Source organism: Cheilinus undulatus, linkage group 20 (assembly GCF_018320785.1).
Source record: "Cheilinus undulatus linkage group 20, ASM1832078v1, whole genome shotgun sequence".
In the NCBI taxonomy this organism is placed as follows: Eukaryota; Metazoa; Chordata; class Actinopteri; order Labriformes; family Labridae; genus Cheilinus; species Cheilinus undulatus.
Genome location: NC_054884.1, coordinates 16,823,107 through 16,849,293, shown reverse-complemented (window position 1 = coordinate 16,849,293; position 26,187 = coordinate 16,823,107). Strand labels below are relative to the sequence as shown.

At 39.6% G+C, this 26,187-nt stretch overlaps 1 protein-coding gene across 2 annotated transcripts; it reads right to left on the bottom strand.

Annotated features, from left to right (window-relative positions):
- Positions 1-937: 937 nt before the first annotated feature.
- rnf40 (ring finger protein 40) lies at positions 938-25,917 on the bottom strand. 2 transcript variants are annotated; one of them, XM_041815859.1, is made up of 20 exons: positions 25,787-25,917; positions 25,307-25,455; positions 24,992-25,159; positions 22,949-23,264; positions 21,306-21,506; positions 20,976-21,097; positions 20,427-20,573; positions 20,015-20,089; positions 19,772-19,891; positions 19,361-19,540; positions 19,014-19,149; positions 17,136-17,257; positions 16,761-17,026; positions 16,373-16,490; positions 16,107-16,256; positions 7,141-7,353; positions 6,940-7,065; positions 5,986-6,126; positions 2,007-2,108; positions 938-1,594 (listed from the first exon to the last, which is right to left on the bottom strand). In XM_041815859.1, exons 1-20 carry the CDS (start codon positions 25,812-25,814, stop codon positions 1,418-1,420), a joined length of 3,057 nt encoding a protein of 1,018 aa, XP_041671793.1. In that variant the 5' UTR covers positions 25,815-25,917; the 3' UTR covers positions 938-1,417. The 2 variants fall into 2 exon arrangements, with proteins under 2 accessions (XP_041671793.1, XP_041671794.1); XM_041815860.1 differs by lacking the exons at positions 25,307-25,455; positions 25,787-25,917 and adding an exon at positions 23,650-23,786 and having other exon boundaries at positions 24,992-25,117.
- Positions 25,918-26,187: the final 270 nt, after the last annotated feature.

Sequence of the window (26,187 nt, the reverse complement as noted above, 5' to 3'; positions counted from 1 at the left end):
TCCCTCTGCAGGAACAAAAACAGCTCTGAGGATTTTCTTGTTTTTTTTTGCTGACATTTTGAATAGTGAGTGTCCCTGACACAGGGTGGTGTTATTAATGCCTGGAGAAGGGTGTAGCCTGCTGCTGCAGCACAAATATGCAATAACAAAAAGCTAGTGGACGCATGCCCGGAGTGCGATCAGGTTGGCCCCTGTCACAGCATTGTCTCATGTATTAATGAAGACCATCAGTTACCAAAGCAACATCTGTGCTGTGTGCCACATAAATAATCCATCAGCACAAAAAAGCTGCTCATTGATTAATGCAGATACTTAAGAGTAAACATCAGATGCCCTTGTATTAAAATTTTGCATAAAATGACTGCCAATTCTCAAGAAGTCTTACCTAACTGTTCCCAAATGCCTGATAAACTTTTTCTCTCTGCAGCCTGGAACTTTTTATGCGCGTTACATGGTGTGAACCGCCTTTCCCACATGAGCTAACGTCAAACAGACGCTAACCATCCTCCCACTAAATAGCTCACATCATCAGAACAGAGGAAAAAAGAGCTTTCATTGGCTCAATTAGGTTTGAAGCATGTTGTGAAACAGATGTTTTTGTACTCCTCTGTCACGGTAACCTTTTACGAAAGCGCGCTTCGAGGACCTGGAGCTGCACGGCCCACTAAGGACACCCATATGAGCTGACTTTCCACTGCAGTGATTTCATCTGTAATGAGGCACTATAAGCTGCAGATGTTGTGTCAAACTCTCCAATCGGAGCCATGGCAACGGGATGAACACACACAGAGGACGTTGCCCAAGGTGATCCAAACTCTCCTGTATGTGCTGACTGGGAGCCAAACTCGCTGACGTCTCTCCGGCTTTTGTTAATACTATAGCCTAACAGAGGATGCAAGACAATTCTGGCTGTTTCACTTCATATATCAGAAACATATTGACTTTTTCACATGCAATCCTTCTTTCTGGAGAGGATGGCTTCTTTTAATTATGAAGTTTAAATTTCAGCTTCACCGATTTTACAGGGTTTACAAAAGCAGCAGGACAAAATGACTCAAAGAAATGCTTCAGGGGATCAAACATGTACCACTGCAGTTCCAAGTTTTTGAGACAGTTAACAAAAAACAAAGACATGTTTAAAAGAGGGCCAAGTTTGTTAAAAGAGAGGATGTTCAATGTTACAAGGATAGGAAAAAACAGTGCAGAGCAGCTCAACATGTACGAATATCACGGTGTGCACAGTAACTACAGCACAATGCTATCTGTTTGGTCACCAAATTTATCACCAAGTGGCAAAGATGGAACAAAGTCCTTCCAAAGAGAGATTAAAACGAGGAGTACAATGTCCCCATAATGTCTTTAACTCTAACTCCAGTCCCTTTGTCCTTTGGTTCTCTACTTCTTTTCCCTCCACGGATTAGGTGATGTAGATGCGGTGGAAGTCGTTAGCTCCAAAGGCGCAGTTGCACTTGGGGCACTTCCTCTGTCGGGTATCGTAACGCATCTTCAGACACTCGTAGCAGAACACGTGGAAACACTTGGTGAGAACTGTCTCCTTGTCTCGTGTGTTGCAGCAGGGGCAGCGCAGCTTGGCCTGAAGATACACAAAGAAATACATGCAATAAGGGCCAAATGCTGCATTGCCAACACCGTTATTACCTCTATCCTTTATACACCATAACTGTTAACACTTGAGGGTGTAACTACTTAGATTCTTGATATCCCCAAAGCTCACAGAGACTGTAATATTTCTGGGGAGGTTTGAGCTCACTTTCTGGCTCCAGCTCATGAATGAAAAGCTAACATTTCCAAGCAATTAAGTGAATTACAAAGAGTAGTATTCTGCCTTATGACGTATTATGTTTTTACTACACTGTTTCAGAGCTGTCAACCACACTGCTGCAGACTGTGCCTTGAAGCTGTTGGCGTTTGAACAACTCAACTTGGACAGAGGCTGATTATAGTCATAAATTTTTATGCACAAAAAAGGTTCTTCCTTTTCTCACCTTGTACTGGTTGATTTCTTCCTGCAGGATCTCATCGGCGTCAGAGTACACTTCCACCTTCTTCTGCTTCTCCAGCTTCCGTCTCAGTCTGGATAGATCCTCCTACAAAGCACCAGCAGTACCGTAAGATTCAGTGTACATGCTTTTAGTACCTTTTTTTTACATGTAAAGAGTGCAACCAATACAGTGCTACCCTTTTGTGTGAGATTTATTTTTATAGTGCTATTATTAGTCAAAAGATGCTATGGTGCTGTCATCAGCCACAATTAAAAATTTCTGACTGACTGTGTTTGTTGTTTGGATACATAATGGCATGGACCAGGCTGGCAAGCACCACTTTTTAACCACGTTTCTCCCTCTTGAGTTCATAATCCTACATTTCAAGAAAACACTAGTAAGGCAGAGATAAAGGTTGTCTGCAGTCACGTGATCCCAAATACTCCATGGGGAGCAGGGAATGGGGGACAGCCATAAGGAATGAATTGGAATGGAGGAAAGTTAGTACTTCAAAGCTCTAAATGGACCTGTATACTGCAATCATCAGAAAATTTCTACATACATTGCATACGATCCTTGCATTTAACATGAAAGTGATTTTAATCGATTAACCTGGCATAGAGGCAATCAATATGACAATTTATTCAGTCATGCAGACCTCCTAGTATCTCCAGTCATCTTGTAGTGAGCTAAGAGGCAAGCTGAGCCCCTTCAACACATAAAGAAGTCCTCGTTTTGTCACAAACAGGCTTTTAATGAAACCATTGTTGCTCTATCAACCGACTAAATTGTGTGTGTTAAGAGACAGAGTAATGATGTGCTGTTTATAAACAATCCTGTTCTCAAAAATGGCTCTTTAATGTGAGCCACTGTAGCTAGCCTCTGTTTGAGTGCCAGTTTCCTTTCCTCCATCTTTTGTTCATTTAAAAAGACACTGGTACCAAGCTGAGCAAGATGATCTGGATCTCTTTAAAGAGACAGATTTCCCATCCCAGCGAGTGAGACAGGACAGACATAAGCTTAGGAAACACAAGTTCAGAGTTTAATGTGTTTAATTATGGCAAAACTGTACTAAATCAGACTGCTTTGTGAAAATGGACCATACACAAGCACTGTGTGACATGGCCCTTTGAGGCTTTAGACATACCCGCTGCCATTTCTCTGCAAGGTTTTTTTGTAACCTTTACTTTTCTGAATATTTCACTACTTTCAGGGTACAAAGCTTAAGAATAAAAAATGTCTTCATGTATGCATAACACTTGGCATACTTGTTAACATATCAAAACATGGCCTTTTGGTACCATTTCTCGATGTAGAAATCACTACTTGCCCCCCAACAGAACATCTGCAAAGAGGCTATTCTTGCTGTCGACTACACAGACACATCATTGCTGCCAAGCGTATCCTATGTCTGTTTTGGCATGTCTGCTGTGCACGTCCACAAAAATTGGCGTGACACAGATGTGTGATACAGTATACACACATGTGGTTAGAAGCAGTAAAGAGGAAGGGAAGGTGTAACAGTGAATACAGCAGCTGAGACATCAACAACTGATAGTTTAGGCTACAGAAAAACTGATAAATCCAGTCCAGAATTCTTGACGAGAAGTCATTGTCACTGCACAAACCAAACACGTCTGTCCAACCAGCTGATGACTGATTGATTCCAATTCAAAAGTCAATGTTTATCCTTGGGATGGCACGATTACCCATTTTCATGATTAATTGCGGTATTAAACTTTACAAATAGTTAATCGTAACGTTTTCTAAATACCGTCAATTTCCAGATAACATATTGCCGGGAACCATATTGGTACGTCAGCGCAACTCGCCCGAAACGAAAACAGAGTTAAACAACAACCGCGTGTCACCACCTCCTGTTGCTTGCGTGCAGCTGCAGGCGGAGGCGTGTCACAGTCCCAAACAAACTACAGCATGGAAGAGGAAGAGCTGTTTCCCCTGAATAAACGGTTGAAGTCAACCGTGAGGGATTTTTCTGGATACAAAAAAATGACCAGAGTGTCATTGTGAAAGACGGCCAGCCTAAATTTAAAACATGCCACAAAAAAGTTGCCGTGAAATCAGGCAATACTTCAGCACCTGCGGGATAACCACCCGGCGTTGTACGCCAAAGGTAAATAGTAACTGGGTTAATTCATGTCAATGTTAGGGATGGGGATCAAAACCCGGGTCCATAAGGACTCCGTTCTATGTTTTTGAAATACCCAAAATCAATAACGTTTTAGCTTATCGATACTGCTATCGAGTCTCATAGGTTCTGTGACATAACGTCATTTTAAGGTAAGACTGGTGTAAAAACATACATCAGTTCTTTCAAGGAGAAACTAGAGGTGTCATGCATCACATCAAACAAGAATGTACCTTAAACTGTCAGCTTGAGGAAAAAAGACACTTCCCGTGAGTCGCATGCTATCATACAGTATCCTCCAGTGCTGGGAGTAACAGGCTCATATCCCTCACTTCAGCTGCTTCAGGACAATTTTCTTCTTCAGCTGCTCAGATAAATGCTGATAAATGCTCCAAAACTTGTAGCTAGTCCTGTTAGTTAACAATATTAATCCAGTGTAGAAATCTGCGGTGGAATTGTCAGAATTTAAGTTAATTAGCGAACGTTACGAGCTGAAGACGGAAAATATGATGCGTTCAGGTAACCTCAGTAAAATAGACAACTGTAGTCTATATGTTATGATGTGTTCAAATGCCACATAAAAATGGAAAAATTTAGTTTTTGACGAGAAACTTTAATAAATACAGTTGTGAATATGAAAAATGTGTTTATATTTGAGGGATATAAAATAGATGTGACTGACTGAATTATAGCCTTTTAACTCAAACACTACTCAGCTAAGAACACTTGAGTGGTCCATCCAAATGGGATTATTATCATTTTTCTGGTAATTATTGGTTACTTTACATTGTTGATATATTATTTTGTTATGAGAGCACCCTAAGATGGAAATAAATTGAATTGCAAGACCTATAAGGAGTGTTCATGTGATTTTACTTATTCAGGGTAGTGTGAAATTAATGAATGCAAAAATAATCATGATAATTGTAAAATCGTAATTATTTCTCTGACAATAATCGCACCAAGAAAATCTGTAATCGTGACATTCCCGATTTATACCTGTAAAATAATGAAATAAGATTGATCTTGCAATTCAATCAGTGACCATGTAAACTGATGACTTTCAGCTGAGTGCATTTGTGACTGTTTGTATTATTATTATCTTTTAATTTTTGAAATAAATGCATATCTGATGAGTAAGTTTTTGGCAAAAAATATCAATGAACACAGTCAGTTAAAAGTCACTAGTTACCACCGATACACCAGGAAGGTTACAACTGTGCACAAAGGAAAAGTTGCAGAAACAAAGTGCAGACATGTAGTTCTGACCACCAGCAATCACTTCTATTTTTCAGTTCTGACCTCAAAATTAGCATCATAGTAACCTCCTCAAGTGTCTCCATATTTTTAGTTTACATCCTAAACATCAGGTAGTTGTATCAGGCCTGAGCTCTGGTGTATACTGTAGTAGTATTGCACAGTAACACATGTCGCATACTGGTGATTATGTTGACAAGAATGCCTGTCACACAGCCAGAAACATAAACAAATACAAGCTGAAACAGCAAGTTATCTGGTTATATACTGTTACAAGAAAATGAACCTTGTGGAGAACTGGTCTGAGTAAAGACTCCTCAATTAAAGACAGAAAAGTGACTAGCAGAGAAGGGCAGCTTGGCTCTGGGTAACAAAATGTGTCCATACTTGAATACTAGAAATTGTCACATATGAAGAAGGTTTTGGCTTCTTTCCCTCCAACCGGCCCACCAAAACAGACTGCATCTTTCATACAAATGTGACTTTCTGAATTCTATGGTAGGTTTTTGCATTTGAAGTACAGGGGTAATTCATGTGGGTTTGAAGTGATGGGCAAAAAACTGAAACCTAACATACCTGTGCTCGTTTCAGGTTGCTGCTCTCTCTCTCCCGGGCAGTGCGGTTCTCGGCCACAGACACCTGGATCTCCTTGAGCTTGGCCTGCGTGTGCTCCAGCTGCACCTTCAGGTCCTCTGCCAGCTGGGCGGCCTCCACCGCCTGCAGGAGGAAAGGAACCGGATACACTCAATAAAAAAGAAAATTACCTAATGATGACATTCCTGCGCTGCAGTGTGCTGGTGGTACAGTGAGCTTGAACAAAACTTGGCACTCTGAGTGTGTTCTCTATGCTTTTGTCTACTTCTCTAAATAGCAGCACCTTTGCTGTGACTTTTTTATCTCAGTTGTTACAGATTCTGTATGTTTTTCAATGCTGACTATCATTTTCCACAGGATATCGTGTGTTTTCAGATCATCTTCACTGCTTCCAGGCCATCTCTGTTTTCAGTTAGAGTTAGAAGTCCCTTTTGTGTGTTTTCAGTTATCTTTTAATTGTAATCTTACGCTTGTTCCTACTGGAGAAAAACAAAACAAAACGAAAGGATTTTAAAATACATTTAGTAATCTACAAGATAATCTCATAAACTGTTACCTCAGTGCACAATTGAATTGTCTAACAGGTACTTGGAAAACATAAGCAATTACAAGCCGCATGTCCCAGGAGAGGCTTCTTAAGCACTTGCAAAACAAGTCAGAGAATCAGGGCAGACTGTGGCTTTAATTTGCTAACATAATACCTCGTTAATGCAATGTTTTCTGGAAGCAGAGCCACAAAAGTTGGATGTAATAACATTTTACAAGCAGCAAAACACACCCAGACTATTAAGTGTACACATGCTATTATCAAGATCCTCCATTAATACCGCGCAGTTTTAGTATGTAGGAACATCTGGCAGCAATCAAATCATCCCATCATCAGGAAATGTTAAGAGCAAATGCCAACAAGAATACTGATGGGATTTCTGTTCTCACCTTTCTCTTGTTCAGTTCGAGCGCTTGTGTCCGAACAGACAGTTCCTTTTCTAGAGCGGCGAGTGTGCTCTGAAGGACGCCCTCTTTTTCCTCTAGTTTCTGAACCACCAGCAGCTGAGCATCGACCTAGAGAGGCAAAAGAAATAGTTAATACTGAAACACAGTGCTGTTTTTAAAGGTTGTGAAAAAATTACAAATTACCTGTGTTTTGAATGTGAGAACTTGGTCCGCTAACTCCTCCTTCTCCTCCTTCAGCAGCTTGTAGATCTGGTTTGATTTGATCCGCTCACTCATCAGCTTGAAGTTGGCATCGTCCTTCTCGCGTAGCTGCTGCAGCAGCCGGCTGTTCTGCTCCTGCATGTCTTCGAAGGCCTGGCCTGTCACGTCCATCTCACTCAACAGGGCTTCCTCCTCCTTAAGAGACAGGTGTGAGGGATCAAATATAGTGAAAAGTTTTTGACAGAATGTATGAAGTCTTGAGTCCTGACTAAAACAGATGGGGAAAACATCAGCAGCATTTTTTATCAGTTTGTGAAACCAGAAAAAAAATGTTTTTTGGGATGTGAAATTCACTTTGAAGTCTGCAAGTTTAGTTTCTAGTCAGCAGTCACCTGCTTCTTTCTAAACAACAAACTACAAATATACTAATTTATTTACCAATGTTTTTACTTTGTCAATACCACATGCTTTAAATGATACGATATTTATTATATTTATGATTGTTAGTACTAAGGAAAAACATACACATTTGTACTTCAACCCAAAGATGGTGTGAGTGGAGAGAAAGACGGCAAGTAGGGATGGATGTTGCTAAAACAGAGCGGTGATAAGGAGAGAAAAGAAGTTATTTCCTGGTTGTTTCACTGTGGTTACACTCTAAAGAAGTTAGAAACACCCCAAAACCTCTGCACAGACATGAAAGATACTAAGGATTTTGTTTGACTGATGCTTAAGACAAGCCTCTACCTGCCCAGTGCACCTGTCACTCTACTCCATCCTCTATTCCCACACACTGTTTTATTCACTGGTTAGTAAATAAATCTAATTAAGTCTCCCTAGCATCTTTTAAAGATACAAGTGCTTATGTTAGTTTCTGTTACAGACAGATGGAGAGCAGTGAGGAGACTGCCTCATGTCTCCTGATGCTTGTAAAGTTTACCTTTACATCTTGACCTGTGGACTGATAGCCTCACAGCCCTGCAAAAACACTGACATCCTTAAAATGAACCAAATATGAAAAAAATAGGAATTAAAGAGAGGAGAATCACTGCAGAAACTTCCTCTGGTTTATTAATGATAATTCAGAGGAAATATTTGATGTTTGGCAGGCTCTATAGATTATCTTTTAGGAAAATCTGATTTGTTTTGTCTTCCATTACATTTTGGTATATTTACTGTTCAGTGAACTTTTCTCGTGTGCAAATTTAAAAAAATGCTATGAAATTCAGCTGTTCAAGATGTCTGGGAATAATAACAGGTATTGAGATTGTTTGATTTTAACCAGTATCATATCAATATTCTATATTCTGGTATTGTGAAAACTCTAGCAGGGTTCCTAAACACTTTTAAAAATCAGATAAGACTTCTTCAGACCTCACCTGAGGAAAATAAATACCCCTTTTTATACAGCAAGCACTCAAAAATGAAAGGCATGTGAGATTTCTTGGTACACCACACCAGGACTGAATTTTCTGATTTAACACACTGTTTTGAAACGTCAAATAGTATTTGGTGAGGACATTTTTGGGTCAAAAACAATCAAATCTGATGATTTACAGCACATTTATGCCTCTTTTCTATCAATATACCATATGGTTATATTTATCTTAACATATTTTCAAGTGTGTTGCCATGATTCTTAACAGTTTCATCATTAAAAAGGAGAAGTACACTTTTTAAAAAGGGAGGACCTGTCAAAATCGGGGGGGGGGGGGGGGGGGGTTTTAGAGCATATAAAGGTGGCCAGAAAGTCGTAACTTAAGCAAAGTGCCATTTAAAATCTACAACATCTCACTTGTGAAAATAAGACTTTTAGAGACTTTTTTACAGCCTTCAATTTCAAAAGTCCAGTTTAAGACTTCAAAGGTCTGCAGGAACCCTGTCTATGCAAGACAATTCAATTCTTTTCAAAGGATTCAAGGAGAAATAATTGGCATTAGCTCTCCTTGACTCATTCATTTTGATACTATTTATTTTAAAAACAAGCAGTAGTGATCAGGTTGCCATTGCAAAATACTACTTTCCTTGCTGCATTTTGTAAAGACATAATATTAATATTTGTCCATTACAAACAGGCAGCAACTGGAAAAGTCAAAACTCTCTAAAATTGCACAAATACATAGGAAACGTTATGTATTTGTGCAGGTTAGCAAGGGTGCAGGAGTCTGTTTGAAATCATTTGTCATTAAAACAAGAAAATACCCAATTTTGGTGCTTAGGACTTCCATTATAGCTGCCGGGGTCCCACTGTTAACAATGTCATTTGATTTTTACTTCTATAATAATTCAGTTTAAATTCTGGTACTGTGATAAGCCAATTCTTTTTCAACATAAAATAACTGGTAAAATATTCCCAAAAAATACGTTGTTTTACACCATGAAAACGGCAAAACTATTTTTCCACAGCATTACCCAATAATAAAACTCAATTATAGATATGGGCTGGCATAATAAATCTCGAAGCATGTAATCACAGTCGAAAATACATGTTGTGTGTTTCCTTGGCTGCAAACTTAACTATAAATTTCACAGTCCTGCATTTGTTTAATTTTGTTTCAAGCAGCCCAATTACACGCTCACCAGGGCCTGTAAATAAAAGTCACATGAACTCACTAGTAGCTTTATTGGATAGTTCTATGATCTGCCACAGTGTCAGAAATTTTTAGATGTAGCAAAGGGCCAAAAAAGAGAAACTTTACACCCCTGAATCTAAAACTGTTTACTTTGCAGAATTAAAACTTCATTTAAGATAAGAGGAATAAAAGTAGACGGTATTTGAGTCTAGATCACGTTCGCCTTCTTTAAATGAAGTTCTGCTAGATCTCCCAAGCATGAGGAGCTTCAGATCTCAACATCTGTCTGCTGTATGCTCATAAAGTTCAATAGAACAGCAGTTTAACCTCTTTAAGCACAGTCATAACACTTTTACATGTCAGAGTCATTTCCCGTATTTAATCTAATTAGGGACACAGAGAGACAAAGAGACTGGCAGATCTAAGGTGGTCTAATTAAAGAAGTCAGTGATGTGTTTTAATAGCAGGAGTGGGATAACATATATATAGAGCCACCCAGGCTTTATGTTAATGCCAACATGGTGTAAACAGGGTGATTATTTTCTTTGCACCAAAGTCCAGAGACACACTGGACACCAAAGTGGAAGAGGAAGGACTTATTTTACTCCATACGGGAGAAATAACATGATTCATATGAACTGATAAGCTTATAGGATTCATCGTATTATGTATCACTAAAATATACAGCTGAATGAGTATTAGTGTGACAGCAATACATGAGCTAATATGGGTGTATCCACTATCTACACAACTCAAGTTTAACACAACTTAACCAACATTTGACCCCTGGCAATAGAAGGTTTTATATTTCCATCTTATGACAGTTTACTCAGTTTTCAGACTTTCAAATGAAATTTATCACATGAGCGTTTCAGTGTTTCTGATACAGCAAAGCCGCATGAGTGAGCTCAGATCTGACATATGTTTTACATATTTGGGATTTATCAGGGGTGGCTGACACAAAAATATACCCAAAAGGTTTTTTTTTTTTTTTAATAATTTTTGCATGAATGCATTTTTGAATTGCTGGCATGTTTGCAGTGACAGCTATGACAGTTTAACAGAGAATTCACCACTCAGCTCAATGACCTAATATGTGAGAGTTTGTATACATAACTGAAGAGTCTTTCAGTGTAAAAATGAAGACAAATAAAGATAGAAAGTGTCAAAAATAGAAAGTGATCATGCACAGTTTTTCTATGAAAAAGGTTGTGAAAATGAGAACAGCAGATGTTTAAGCTAAGAAACAGTAGTGCAAATGTTTGGGTAAACCTGTGTTTTTGTCTCATTGTTAGATTAATACTGCCATGCTGCTTGTTTTCAGGTAGTGTAACATTTGATTTGATTTTATATAACACTGCAGAGAAAACAAATAAAAACAATGAATTAAAAAACTCATGTAGGCTCCAGCTGATCTGATTTAAATACCAGAGCCACAGCTTTAGTTTTCAATTCCTCTTTTCTTTTCTAAGATTAGAAGAGTGACTATCTAAGGCAAATGTGATTCTCATTGCAAACTTACAATATTTGGCTTGTTTATATTCATATGCGGTGCTGTCCCGAAGCATTAAATCTGTATTTTTTTTCTAAATAAGGGTTATTATATTTAAAGATGCAGGTGGAATTTTAAGCCCAGTAGCATTTACCGTTAACCTGACACACCAGATGGATTTGTTTAACACATCCATCTGGAAAACCTCTCATATATGTGTTTGGGAAAGGGGAGAGCCTTTGAAAAAAAACTCGGAGGATGTTTGGATGAACATTCTGTCTGTAGACCGCTACGTTAATGCAGACACATACTGGCTCATTAAGCAACCAAAGGAACTACAGTATCTACGGGAGGAAGTATTAAGCTAATTGATACTCAAATGTAACATCATTTAGACAACGAGACTCTGTAAAATCTCAAGTCCGACTCGAGATTGAAGCCTTCAGGGGTGTCGGTGTTTTGTTCAGCAGCTCTGACATGCTTTGTATTGTTTAGGAGGGGGCAGGGTGAGTGTTTGTGAAGTGAGGCACAAGTTGTGCCACCACAAGTTGTGCCACTCTTCAGTGATCCCCCCGGAACATATTCCCCAGATATACATTCCTCTTTCTAAAAAAACACAGCATTTCAGTCAAATTTATTCAATTTTCACAATTTCTGCGATTTCGTTTTTATTGGCCAATTCTGTGATTCTGTTAACATGGAAACCATAGGGCCCTAAACATGAAGCTTTTGTAGGCTTGATTTTTTTGTACCTAGTCCACAAGGGGGTGGTGTACAGAGGGGTACAATAAGCTCTAAAGAGAGTAATCTTGACATTGTCAGAACACACAGAAAACTTCCTTGCCAAAATATTGGCCTTAGGATACAGCATATGGCACTGTCTATACAAATCATCATCATCACATATTTCATCAGTAATGAGATGTCCCTAATATTTAGTTCTGCTACTGACAGTAAGCTCCTGCCCTGACAGGTAAAAATTAGGAAAGCTGAGATCCTAATCTTATTTAGTTCTACATATCAAAACCGTGCTCTCTTTGGCTTTATATTGAAAATCAAATTGTAACCCATACTCAGAACAAATATTTAATAGCTGCTGAAACATAGTGCTGCTGGGAGAAAGAATGACCAAATCATCAGCATACCTAAGATGATTGATCATTTCATTACACACCCAATGGTGTTCATGTGTTTCTTTTAATGACAGCTGTCAATATAACAAGTCTATAAATGTCCAGGTCTGGTTTCCTCTCTCAACTGCCTGTTTATGCTGTCTGCATACTAGACAGAAAACTGAAATAATCCCCAATTCATTCTCTCTCTCCTTTTCTTTCCCTCTATGTATGCATGTATGAATGACAGGGTTCCTATAAAGACCTGCTCTATAGAAAAGGTATCCTTAAATGCCTTCTGTTGTGATTTGGCGCAATGTAAAAAATACAATTAAATGAAATTTACTGAAGCTTCAAGGGAGGGAGCCCCCCCCCCAATATAAAGGTAGGGGAAACACTGTATTCTATCAACTCAGAATAAGCCTTTTGTTTATACATAATGAGGGTTTCCTCCATGAATTCCACCATTTGGGATTTTTGCGTGTATGTTTCTTGATGCCATAGAAGGGAGCAAATAACACTTCTGCACTTTAAAAAAAATCCTCAGGTTGCAAAACTTGCTACCAGAAACAAGCATCCCAATCTGGCATTTGAATGTTAGGAGTTGCTTATATTCCCAGTTTTACACACTACACCTTTAAGTCGCATTTCTCTAAGTCTCTTGTTCTTAAAAGAACCCGGCATGATCAGATAAATTCACCTAATAGGACAGATATTTGTATCTTTCATATGTATATTGAACAAAAAACTCACTAGATAACATGGTGGCCTCCTGGTGAGTTTATAAGGTCAAATTTACCCAAAATGGAGGTATCTGTTTTTTTTTTGTTCAAACACAACTTCAAACACGACGTTGTGATGACGCAAACAAAAACCGCGGCCAGCACGTGCTTGGATCAGTGGTTCTCAAATAGGGGTACGCATACGTGAAGGCACTCCAGGGGGTACGCGAGATTTTAAAATACATGCCGGCTATTTAAGAAAAATAGCGCCTTTCTTTACACGTCAGGAGCGACACATTTTGCGAGTATATTGCGTACATTCTAAAATCACATTCGTGCTGCGAACGTCTGCGGTGTGTTTCTCTGTCCTCTGATAAACACTGATATTTTTTGAAGCGGAAGATAAAAGGAGGTTTGTCCCTCTCTGTCCTTCACTCCGTGCGTAACGCGGCACTTTTACGCACAGCCAGGACGTCAGTGCCGTTTTGTTTCACGGTTTCATTCACTGTGTCAGCCAAGTTTGTAAGAGGAGGGACTGACTTTTCATTCATTCTATGTCAAATATGATCAATAAGAGTTATAATATGGCACAGCTGAGGCTCGCGGTGAGAGGAGTTAACTCTCTCCACAGCGCTCAGACTGGCTCACCTGTTTGTGTTCAAGACTGTCCAGAGGAGTCATTTAGCTGGTTGATCCGGAGCTTTTATAAGTCGTATGTCTGAGGTCAGAGGAGACTGTGTTGGTAAATGTTTCACTAACGTCCCGTTAGTTTAGAAACAGCTCCAGCTGTGTGAGTTTCGCTCCAACGAGCACACATAGTGGTGGTGCCGATTTTTAAGGCAGACAGAGGGACAAAAACGTCCTCCTCTCCAACACCACCACCACCTGATGTTTGATATCTCCTCATATTTGTCTGTATTAGTGCTTGTGTTTTTGCCTCTTTTTTTTCAGCCTGGTAGAGAGGGAGACAGGCAACAGGCAGCCCGACATGTCCACATGAGCGCAAATGCGCTACTTAAATATCCGCAGCAAAGTCGCGCTGCGACATGATGCTGCAGGTGTGGAAGCTTGCTTTGACTCGCTACAGGTTCTAAATGTAAATATTTTGTGTAAATAATTTGCATGAAAAAATTGCGTATAGAGTGTAAGGACCTTAAGTTTATAAACTGGAGTTAATATTTTGAATGCTCTTAAATTTAATCACCCTAAAAACCCCCTGAGTCTCCCCCATGGCAGGATGCTTTGACCCACACTGGAACATGCCTGTCAATCACTGTATTCACAGTCACTCCATTCATAAAAAGGTTTATGATTTATTTTTTGTAAAGAAATGCTGATCTATAACTAAGTTCATGATTTCAGTTTGAGAAGAGAGAAGTCTTTTTTATAACTTGTTTATTATTTACAGGTTTTTCGTTCTTTCTAACTCTTATGTTTTTATTTCCAAATTGTTCCAGAGAGACCACTGCAGCCGAGCAGAGTTTTGCACACTTCTGGGTTTAAAGCCTTTCCAGTCACTGTTTTCAATAGCTACATTAATTTGAATTCCCACATTTAGAGATGAGAAGATGTGCCATGACCTTAGTCATGCATTTTTAATATTTAAAATGTGTGAAAAAAAATCTAATATTTGTCATTTGAAAGTGTTTATCAGTTACAAAGTTTGATAAATCAGACGGCTGTCACAGCTCTCTTTAATATCGTTCTTTTTGGCCAAAAAGCTTTGTGCTGTTTAGGGGGTACTTGGCTGAAAAAATACTTCACAGGGGGTACATGACTGAAAAAAAGTTGAGAACCACTGATTTAATGTATATATGATTGCGGTCAAGTTAAACATTCTATTTTGTATTTTATTTTATTTTATATTGTGTATTGTTGGAATGAAGTGCTTAATAAATATTTACATAATTTTGTAATTGATTTATTCTTTGAAGCATTGATATTAATTTTTGCAATTGCAATTGATTTTAGTGAGGTTAGTACACAGTCATAGCCATAAGTGCAATGGTATTAATAATTGGCATAATAATTTCTTTCGGTGTTTCGGTTTTCGGCCTTGGTTTCCTCATTTTCGGTTTCGGCCAAGAATTTTCATTTCAGGGCATCCCTAAAAGTCAGGCAAAAAGCAGGAAGTAGTTTGCCTTTTGCATGAGTGTCTTACATGCGCTTACATGCTCCATAATACCAGCTCAGAACGAAGATTTGCAACACATCTAGTTGAAGCTTGCAATGACTTGGGCCGCTCTGCAAAATTCTGATAGCCTGTGAATTCCCACCGCTGCAGACAATGCATCATTTCAAAAGCAACAACCATCACAGTCACTCAGTTTAAAGTGATTTATCTCTTAAGTTTGTGCAACAAATCTGTCTCTACAAGGACAGTATTAACATTTACTGTTATAACCGTGTTTTTGTCATAATAATGTTGAAAATTAAGCTGTAAGAGGGTGCACAAGGGTGATTCCTCACCATTCAACATTTGTCACCACTATTGAATTCTGGGAGCTCAATTTAACAGCACATATAAGCATAACAAAATGCTTTGCTAGCTCAGTTTTTTTAAAACCACAATATGTGCTGTGAATAATATTTTTTTCCATGGATAAATTTAGCTTCTGTGGCCTTAAACTTCTCATGTATTGACAAGTATAGTGTTGCACATCCTGTTATGCTTTAAACTGATGGAGGGGACAAGAGTGTTTACCAGGGAGAAATTTCTGTGTAAAAAGTTAGAAGAAAATTGTAATCATTTCCAAATTTACAGCATGATTTTATCTACAAAGTATTATATTTTGAACAAATATATCTTGGTACTTACAGCCTTTCATAACAAGATTTCCAAGATTTACGATTTATCTGCTTGCAACATCTAAAACCAGCTGTTGAACTGAATGGCAGGTGATACCATCAGATGACCTGATTTCAGCTGCAATGGCTCAGTCCAGACAGTTGCAACTGTAGCTAGGGACGTTCTAAAATGGACTCATTGCATCAAAAATCTTTGGTCTGATTTGGGCTTAATGTGTGAAATGAGTAAACAGACAGATACCTGCTTAGTAGCAGCGAGTTTCTTCTGCAGATGCTCAATTGTCTCCTCCGCCACTCGGATCTTCCTCAGAGCATCTTCATCAGCAAGCTTCTTGCTCTCCTTCCTCTCTCTCTCCTCCAGCTCTCGCACTCGCATCCTTAACTCATCCACCTGGATATTTGGAGATGCAGCACTGTTTTTATCTCCCTGTATGCATGTCTGTTTCAAAATTTCATGTCTTATTAGTGGATAAGGAAAAAGGTTCTGTAAAACATGCAAAGACAAACCTCAGCTTTAGATTTGCGTTCAGCTGCCATGAGCTGCACTTTGTCCCGCTGTTCTTTTGGAGCTGACTTGTACATGTCCAATAAGAGCTTCATCTCTTTCTGGGACTCCTGGGCTTTCCTAAGAGTTAAATGACACAATGATTGCATTAAAATTACAAATCATTTCAGTGCATGTAAGTGAGAGGAAAGAATTAGAGCACTTGGGTCAAGAGTTTGAATTTTGGCTTCTGTGTGCAGTTTGTGATCTACATCTGCTACATGTAGCCACAGATTTTTGCCTTCAACTTTTGAATTAATTAATTCATATGAGGATAAATTTGTAAGCACATGCGTGAAACTGGTCACTGTGAATTTATAAAGGATAGAGGGCTTTAAAAGAGGCCATTACTTTAGTTCTACTCTGAGCATCTTCAGTGTGTCAGAGTCCTTCCTCTTCATTTCATCACTGCGTTGCCGCTCTCTCTCTCGCTCCCGCTCTCGTTCTCGCTCAGCCTCCCTCTCCCGCTCTCTCTCCCGGGCTCGCTGCCTCTCCAGTTCCTTTCTCCTCTCCTCCTCCTCCTCCTGGTCTTCATCCTCTTCTTTTTTCACGTCCATGCTGTCACTCGTTGTTTCCTCCAATATGAGAACCCCTGTGTCACCACTCTGACAGCGTAACTGTTGATAAACAAAGAGGACTCTTCTGAACTTTTATGTTTTACAGATAAATAAAGTGACATGTTACAGGAAATGGAGCAACGTTTTCTCCATAAAGCACGTCATCTACCTTATTTATCTCCATCTGGGTTTCCCTCAACTTCCTCTTGTAACGCTGCACATCTCCTTTCAGCTGTAGGTTGTGGTTCTGCAGGCTGCTAATCAAGTGTCGCATCTCTCTGTTGATTGGTCCTGAGAGAGCAGAGAAAAGCATGAAACCCAAATCAACACAAATCACAATCAATGTGGGTTTTTGTTCTGAGTCATTGAATGTTATCTGGTGCTGTAAATGATGAGCTCTACAGCAGATGTGTAATAATGACATCAAAGAACCAACGGTTTACCATAAATTGTTCCCACGATACAACAGTAATGCTCACAGATTTTAAAACCTTATCTTACTTTATAATGTTTAGCTTAATATAGCTACAGCTAGATCAATCCTCAACTTGAACCTTGGGGGTTTGATCTCCATATGTTTAAGTGTCCTTGGTAAAGACACTGAATCCCAAATTACTCTCACTGCTGTGTCAGTGGTATGTGAATGTGTATGGGATTAGTTAAGACTGATGGATACCTTAGATAGCATCATCTGCCAGCAGTGTGTGACTAGGTAAGTGTGGCCTGCACTTAAAGTTCTCTAAAGGCGAGTGTACACTGTGTGATTTTCCTGTGATTCAGTCACAAATTTAGAGTCGCACAACACACACTGAAGTCAGGCCGACTTTCAGTTGGATCAGGCATCATTTGTCGTGCTGTGTACAGGGGGGTACGACGGCCGACCACAGCCCGACTATGACCCCACGACCTGCTCCTGACTGGTCGGAAGGATTTCTGGCATGTTTGGTATTTTGGTTGTACAATTCCAGACACTTCACAGTGAGAGCAGAAATGCGAACAGAATAAACAACTTTGGGGGATTGTTTTCCTTTGTAAACTGTCAGACAACGTCCTAAATTACCTTGACAACGTCTGGAATCACTTTCTGATGCACGCCTGCTACGATAAAGGAAATAAACGAGCAGGAAATATTCCTACCCGCAGACCTGCAGCTGACACAGAGATGATGCTGTTTGTGTGTGTGAGACAGAGAGAGATAGTGGGAGAGATAGAGGGGGAGAGAGAGAGAGAGAATATGACTGGAAACACTTCACCCTCAGACCCTGAGACTTTTAAAAAGGAAACTCCGCTGGTTTCTGTTGCAGTCCATCCCGACTCCAGTTGCACAGTGTGAGAACTCAGGTCGTGCACGACCGTCAGATCGTACAGTGTGAGCACACAACTCATGCGCGATGGTCATGCATCAAACGATTCAGCTGCATGGTACGAGATGACATTCTGCCATGACTGTTGTAAGGTTGGCTTGAAATTGCACAGTGTATACCCGGCTTAAGTAGTCAGAAGAAAAGAAAAGTGCAATGCAATCTGAAGTCCATTTACACTTTAGATCTGAAAATCCAGCATATAGACGAGAACGGATTTAAAGGCCCCCCTATGAAAATAACATTTTTGAAGTATTGCTAAGTGCTTTCTAATGATTCATTTAACACAGCTCTCCCAAACATCCTAGGTTTTTTTTCACTCTAAATTATTACCCCCCCCGCATTAATAGTCAGTTGTGTTCCCTTTTTGCTGGATAACAGCCTGCAGTCATCTGTTGTAGTTTTAAAACAGACTCAGACACGTCTCCTAATGCCCATTCTTCTTTGGCCAATTTCTCAAGCTCCTCCAGATTTGATGGTCTCCTGGCATGGACCTTGGTCTTCAGTTCATAAAACTAGGCAGTTGGGAAAAGCTGTGTTAAAAATTCCTTGAAGATAAAACTTTTAAAGAAATGACATTTTCATAGGGGGCTAATAATTTTGTCCTCATCTGTATATTCAGGCATCAGACTATTACATGTTTTTGCCTGTGGCACGTTGATGCATGTGGTTAGTTTAAAGCTTACCTGCTTGTTCATTAGCTGCCAAGTTCTGCTCAAACTCAATGCGGAGCATCTCGTACTCTTTGCGCACCTGGGCAAGTGTGTCCTCCAGCTGGATGACCTCAGTTCGCAGCTTCTTCTGAAGTGACAGCTCGTCACTCTAAACAGTACAAGACATGACATACTGAATACCTGTGTATCATCAAGCACTGGTAATAGCATACATGTTTAGGTCAACATTCCTATGACAACAATAAAGGTACCACTGAGCTACATTCAAGAAAATGTGAAGAGAAACAACAGGATTGATCATTTTATGATAAGTAAATCCTTTCTTAAAAATTAGATTACACTTCAATTCATGAGTTTACCTCCATATGCTCAATCTGTCGCAAGTGGGCATTCTTTGCAGTCAAGAGGAGGGCTCGTGCCTCATCCAGCTGAGTTTTAACCCCCAGTGACTCGTTGTACAATAGGGAGAACTGGGACTGCAGACACTTGTACTCTGAAGTCTCCTTCACAACCTCCTCTGGAATATTCCGCAGGTCCATCTGAGTTGGGGAGAGCCAATAAAGGGTGAGAGTCTGTTACCAACCAATGCTGGCCAGAACCTCAGAGTGAGGTCTCATCAATACAACATGGATTATTTATAATAACGTCATTGAAGGCGTTTTTTCAAAAAGAGGATGCTGAGTTTGCCTGTCTGAGAGGGAACAGGGAGTTCCACAGCTGTGGAGTCCTGTGATTACCAAGGTAAAATGCTTCAACATTAATCTCTTTACCTTTAGCTTTTCACTTTCCCTCACAGCCTCTTGGAGCTCCACCTGCAGTTTCTCAAGCTCTGCCATGCGGCTATTGGCCAACTCCTGATTGTGCTCCAACTCTGCATTCAAACTCTCAAACTAAAATGAAAGCCAAGGACAACATTTTTTAGTCCGTGGGAATGCACTTTTAAAAACTTTGCAAACTGAAGTAGTATGTTACTTGCGATGCGATGAATGCATTTACTATCCATGAATACACACCTTCTGAATGTTTAATGTAATCTGGCCTCCAGGTAATCCACCTGAGCTTCCAGTGCAGCTGTATCCAGATTTAAGCTGCAGATTGAGGACAAAGATCAATAAAAGAGCAAATAAGATTTCTAAAAATCAAGTTTATCTTCATGAATCCTACAATATCACTCAGATAATGCTCTTTTATTCTTGTCTGATATATAATGGAAACTGTAACAGTACTGCACTCCATGCATCAGCAGAAGATCATCAATAGCAGCTGCTGGCTTGAAACACTTCACTGCTTAGAGCCTTATCAACATTAACTCATGCATAGGAAAAAAGTAAGAGAATAAGCCTACGCCTTACAAACAGATAAAAAAAAACAGAAACACACTTAAGACAGAAGCACATATGCACAGTTTTATACAAACACACACACCTGCTCCATGGCTTCTGCCAGATGTTTATTGAGCTTTTGTTCCCTGTTGCTTAGTTTCTCCATGTCCCACTGCAGGTCCTCCACCGTCGTCTCCATCTCAGACACCTTTGTTTCAGAGCTGGTCACCTTGTCCACCAATTCGTTGTACTACAATATGGTAAAAGACAGGACAAAAGCTCTGTCATCTGTAGCACTTAATGCCATACATAGATAAACTTTCTCACTGATGGACTATCTCTAACACAAACAAACCACCAGATGTCATCACAAGCCAGATGTTACACTAAACTTTTTTGCTGTCCATCATACTGTTTTACTGCTGTTACCGTACACTTATGCAACGTCCGCACAACTTTAGTTCATTCTAGTCTAACGTTGAGATTTACAAAAACTGCATTTAATTAAATGAATTATAATAATTAAACAAGAAAGAACAGCTTGATGTCACAATCCCATCCTCCTCCATCAATTGCACCGGGAGAATATTTCGGTTGACGCAACCTCTGCCATCAGTACTAACACCTACAAAGAGCACTGAGAACATCGTACCTCCATGGACATCTTGTGGTGTCGGCCCTGCAGGAGAGTTGCAAGGTCTCTCAGTCGACTGTTCTCCTCCACCAAAGTTTGGTTCTCATTGACACTTTCGGTCTGGCTGTCCTCCTCACAGGCTGCCAATGGAAAACAAAATAAGAACATAAAGCTAAAGTAAATCTAAAAAGGGTGAGGAATATTTTCACATATATACCAAACAACAACAGAATGATTCTAAACTCAAACAAATAAGGAAAAGGTGCATGATTTATCTCTTTTTTAAATAATTTTGTGTCAAAACTTACTATCATATATGAACAGTAGCAATATTTCTTAACAGCTTACCTGCAGCCTGGACCTGCTTGCACATGCTGTCAATACGGCTATGGAGTCGGTCAAAGGCACACACTAAGCAGGCAATGGCTCCTTTACTGAACTGCATGCGGTCCTGGAGATGTAAAGTTAGTTCCTCTTCACTGCTGTGCTCCAGGGTAGTTAGGAAACCCTTGGCATTCTCACTCAGGGGAGGAGGGGGTGGAGGGGTATCTGAACATAACAGGAGAGGTTTCATAAAAGGTTAGTTTAAAACAGCAAGTACGATAATAGTATTTAACCACAAAACTTCAGCAAGAAAATGTGATACTATGTACTGTATGTATTCACCAACCAACCAGTTTTAAATTTTACAGCCATTGAATGACAGATTCAGCTTGCAGAAAATAAGTATTTGCAAATTATAGTGGAATTTAAAACATGAAGCAATCAAGGCTATCCACAGACACATGGAATCATCAGCCAGTGGGAAAAAGTAGCCAACTAGGAAGGTTCAAAGATCTAGAAGCATACAGCCTGTTAATGCCCTGATACGCAACTTGTGGTATGCTGGAAATTTTTAAGCACACTGATGTAAATCTTAACATCTTTCTGTGCAGGCATTATGTTGCTGCCAGCATGTTCTTTAGAGCTTTGTACACATCACATCACAAACACTGAGGGCAGGTTGACACAGAAAGATGGGCATTTTTCTCAGAATATAATGATTTAAGCATGATTTTTTTTCTTTGACATATGCATGCCTCTTAATGCCCACTATATGCCTCTCTGGTCTGCTTCACATCACAGCCTCTATCCACATCAACTGTTTAATTCACCGATCAGTAAATATATTTCATTAAGTCTCTCTCTACTAAATAGAGAGCAGAGGACATGGACAGCAATGTCTCCTGGTCCCTAAAAAGTTTCCTTCACATCCTGACCTGCAGACTGTTGACAGCCTCACAGCTTTGCACAAACGCTTACACCCATAAAATAAGCTAGACAATAAAAAAAAGTAGAAAAACATAGAAAGAGGGCAGAGTCTCTGCATACACTTCTTCTTTTTCATCAATGATAATTCTGATGAAATCTTTGATTTTAGGTAAGCCTCATGCATTATGTTACAGAAAAATGTTGTATTCTTCCCATTAATTACTATTAACAGTAAACCAAAGCACCAAATATGTCAAATTTATGTTTATGTTTACTTACCTTCTCAACCTTGCTAATATGCTAGGCGCTATAAAAGACATTAGTAAATTCCTCAGTTTTGGATGCCAAGAAGGACACTTTTGTTAGCTGTGGTCTCAAAAAAGACATCAATATCGTATGATCTTGACTACTAGTAGTATCATACAAAATTCCAAATTCTAGTATCATGACAACTCTTGCTGGCTGTAATATGACTGGCTGACTCTTTGGCTGACAGCCAGTGCTTGTGGAAAGCCTTGAGCAACTGATGAGGTATATTTATATACAAGATCAGCTTTGCTTCTTAGTGAACTGAATCATCCAGCACTCTAATAATTTTACATTTGTACTTGTCAGCCTGTTAACAGCCCATCTCTACAATACAAAAACTACAAAAAATTGTGCAGTACAAATATAGCAGTCCACAATGCAGTCAACAAAATTTCCAAAAGATCCGCTTGGTCTTAAAAAACATTGCCCACCTGTTGTTGAGTCCTGTGGTGGCTCTGTGGGTGTCATCCCATCTTCTGACCCTGAAGGCAGAGGGGGCTGCTGCTGCTGCTGCTGCTCCTCCTGACGCTCTTCCTGCCTTTCCTCCTGCTGCTCTGCCTGTTCCCCCTCACTCTGGGCCTCTGGAAGTGGAGGTGGAGGTACCACAGAAGTTGGCGAGGCCAGAGTGACACCATCTACTTCCATTGGTGAAGGATCAGGGAGAGGTGCTGAGGGTGGTGCAGGGGTAGATGGCACTGGAGTTTCTGGCTCAATGCGCTTGCGCAGGACCTGCACATTTTCTTCTAACTGTGTATCAGAAATACAAGGATTTGAGCAAATGATTATCCCCTGGACACACAGTTGTTTGGTAAAATAATGATTGTAAGTAACAGACGATGGTTAACATTTTGACAGTTAGGACAAAGATAATCTCACTGACTAAGTACAACTAAAAACTGTTGTTTGCAGTATTAACATGCACACAAAATACTTTAGCGATACTGCTGAAGAAATCTTTTATTTAAGAAACAGTAAATGTATTTAGCTTCAGCTCAAAATGGGATATAACTCGATTAAATGGTCATATTTGGGATGCATGTATTGGATTTTTTCCCCGATATGCCAATATTTACAAGTACCAATGCTGAAATATATAGACACCTTTTTTAATGTACAAAACACCAAGAGTCACCTGTGCAAAGAGAGGCTGAGTCAAGTGGAGCCAAGAGAGGAACAGGGAAGTAGACAGTCTGATAGCTGTTTCACATTCGGGGATTTATTCAAAATTCATTCATGGCTCGTACTGGCGCCCTAGACAACCACCTATACCTAATGGTACAGTTATACATTTTGGCAGTTTTAAAGGCTGATATATGATTTGTGCAGCTGACATGTGAGACTGATATATTGGCTGTAAACACTGGCAGAAATGTTCATATCTGCCAATGCTGATACTCAACTTTAAGGCAAGGCACGGCAAGTATAGCACATTTCAGCAACAATGTAATTCAAAGTGCTCCACACAAGATATTCAAAAATAAAATGACAAAGGGAAAAAGAAACACAACAGACACATATAAAAAATATATTAAAAAGTGATTAAACAGTCAATAAAACCCACATAAGGTAAAAATAAAGCTCACAATATCACGCCTGTGGTGGATCTCTCTTTTCCTTACTGCGACCTGACCCCATCTTAATTCAGTGGTTCAGGGTTCACATGAGATTTAATTTTCTTAAAATGTCTTTCTCAGAGATTTTTTTGGGGGGGGGGGGGGGTTGCCAGGGAATGAAAGCCTGATCATGCATTAACAGTAACACTTGGCCATACAAATGGGAGACTGTCCCCAAACTCTTTGTAATAAAATGTCAGCATTAACACTCTGTCCTGTCAAAAATGGCAGACAACTGCTTAATATGGATGTTCAGGAATGAGAAAAACACAGAGACATCGAGCTTTAGGGATCAAGTAAAAGTTACAGTGCAGAGTTGTAGTTAAAATAGAACATTTAAAAAGTGAGAAAATGTTTTAGTCAAAGGCAGCAATGAACAGGTACGTCCTAAAACTTTGATGTAAAGAGCCCAGACTCTTAGCAGACCTGATGTTTTCAGGGAGTTTGTTCCAGATATAAGGAGCATAGAAACTGGACACCAATGTTTAGTTCTGACTCTTGGACACAGAATAGACCTGCACCAGACGACCTAAGTGGTCTGCATGGTGCATACTGTATTAGAAGGTCACTAACATATTGTGTACCTAAACTATTTAGTGCTTTATAAGCTAACAGAATCATTTTATAGTCTTTTTTTTTTTCCAAGACACGGAGAGACAGCATAAAGACCTTACAACAGGAGTGATATGATAGCTCCTCTTTGTCTTGGTGAGGACTCATGTGTCAGTGTTTTGAATCAGCTACAGCTGGTCTGCCTAAAAGTCTCATTGACTTTAGGCAGACAGGCTGACATATACCTATACCATGCTGATAATATCAAGTATCCCTAGGACATATATATAATCATAACTGGAGATGTACCTGTGACCAGTAGCGGTTGACAATAAGCAGGGTGGTGTCATCTGTGGCTTGTCTCTTTTCCAACTTCTCAATTTTCTCTCGTAACTCATCCTCCATCGCCTGCCTCTGCTCCAAGCGCTCACATAGCTTCTTATTCTTGAACTGGAGGACCTTCATGTCCATTTCCTCCTGCAAAAAACAAGCGCAGACACCAAAGTAAGGGGTATGACAGATGTTTAATGTTGTTTGAGTCTGCTTTAGATAAACCAAAACGAATACGTCCTTACAATCAGGAAAACAAATAGTTGCATCAAGTAAAACCACCAAATGACTGACCGTAGAGGACACTCCAGCTATTCGGATGGGCTCAATTAGGGTGGTGGTGGTCTTCTCTTCCTTCTTGCTTTTCTTTTCAGGTGGACCAGGGGGGCTGTCCCCTCCCGAGGGACGTTTTCCTCCCCCTGTACCCGACATCTTCCGTTCACCTAAAAATTGAAAAGATGGCATTAAATTTTAAGTTTTAGGAAAAATTAAAGGTTTGTTTACAGATGCCAAACTCTTCGTTGGATGACAGCTAACAGCGGTGTTTTAGCATTTCACTATACACTGTGACCATTGATTAAAGAGGTCCACAATGCTGTCCCTCGTAAGCTCAGATGAAAATACTACAGCTCTAGACAGTAATGCTGACTGCTATTGTATAAACCGTTGCTCAAAGCTAGTGGAGTTTAAAGAAAGGCATTTCTGCTTAGATAAACTACATTAGCAAGCATGCTAACACTCGCTATGCTAGTGCTAACGTTTAATCTCCGAGACCTGCTTCGCTTAGCCGCTGTCTGTCCATCGTTTACAAAAGAAAAAGCAAAAATTTTAATACAATAACGATTCCGACATGCATTAGGAACTCTGCTACTAAAAGCACTATGCACAAAATTATATAAACAAATTCTAACACTTATTAATTCAACAAACCGTCCCCAGCGGCTGGAAATGTAACTCAGGGCATCGAAGAAGACACAGGAAGTGATGTTAATGCATTTCCGGTGGATATAATTTAGAAATTATTTTGAAAACACACATTATAGTACAATATATTTTATTTATTACATTTTTACCTTGTTAAATTGAATCATACTCCGCTTGAACAAAATTGTTATTCATTAAGTTTAAAAAGAGAACTCTGCTATTTTTACTCCGTCCACATGGGGGCAGTAGTA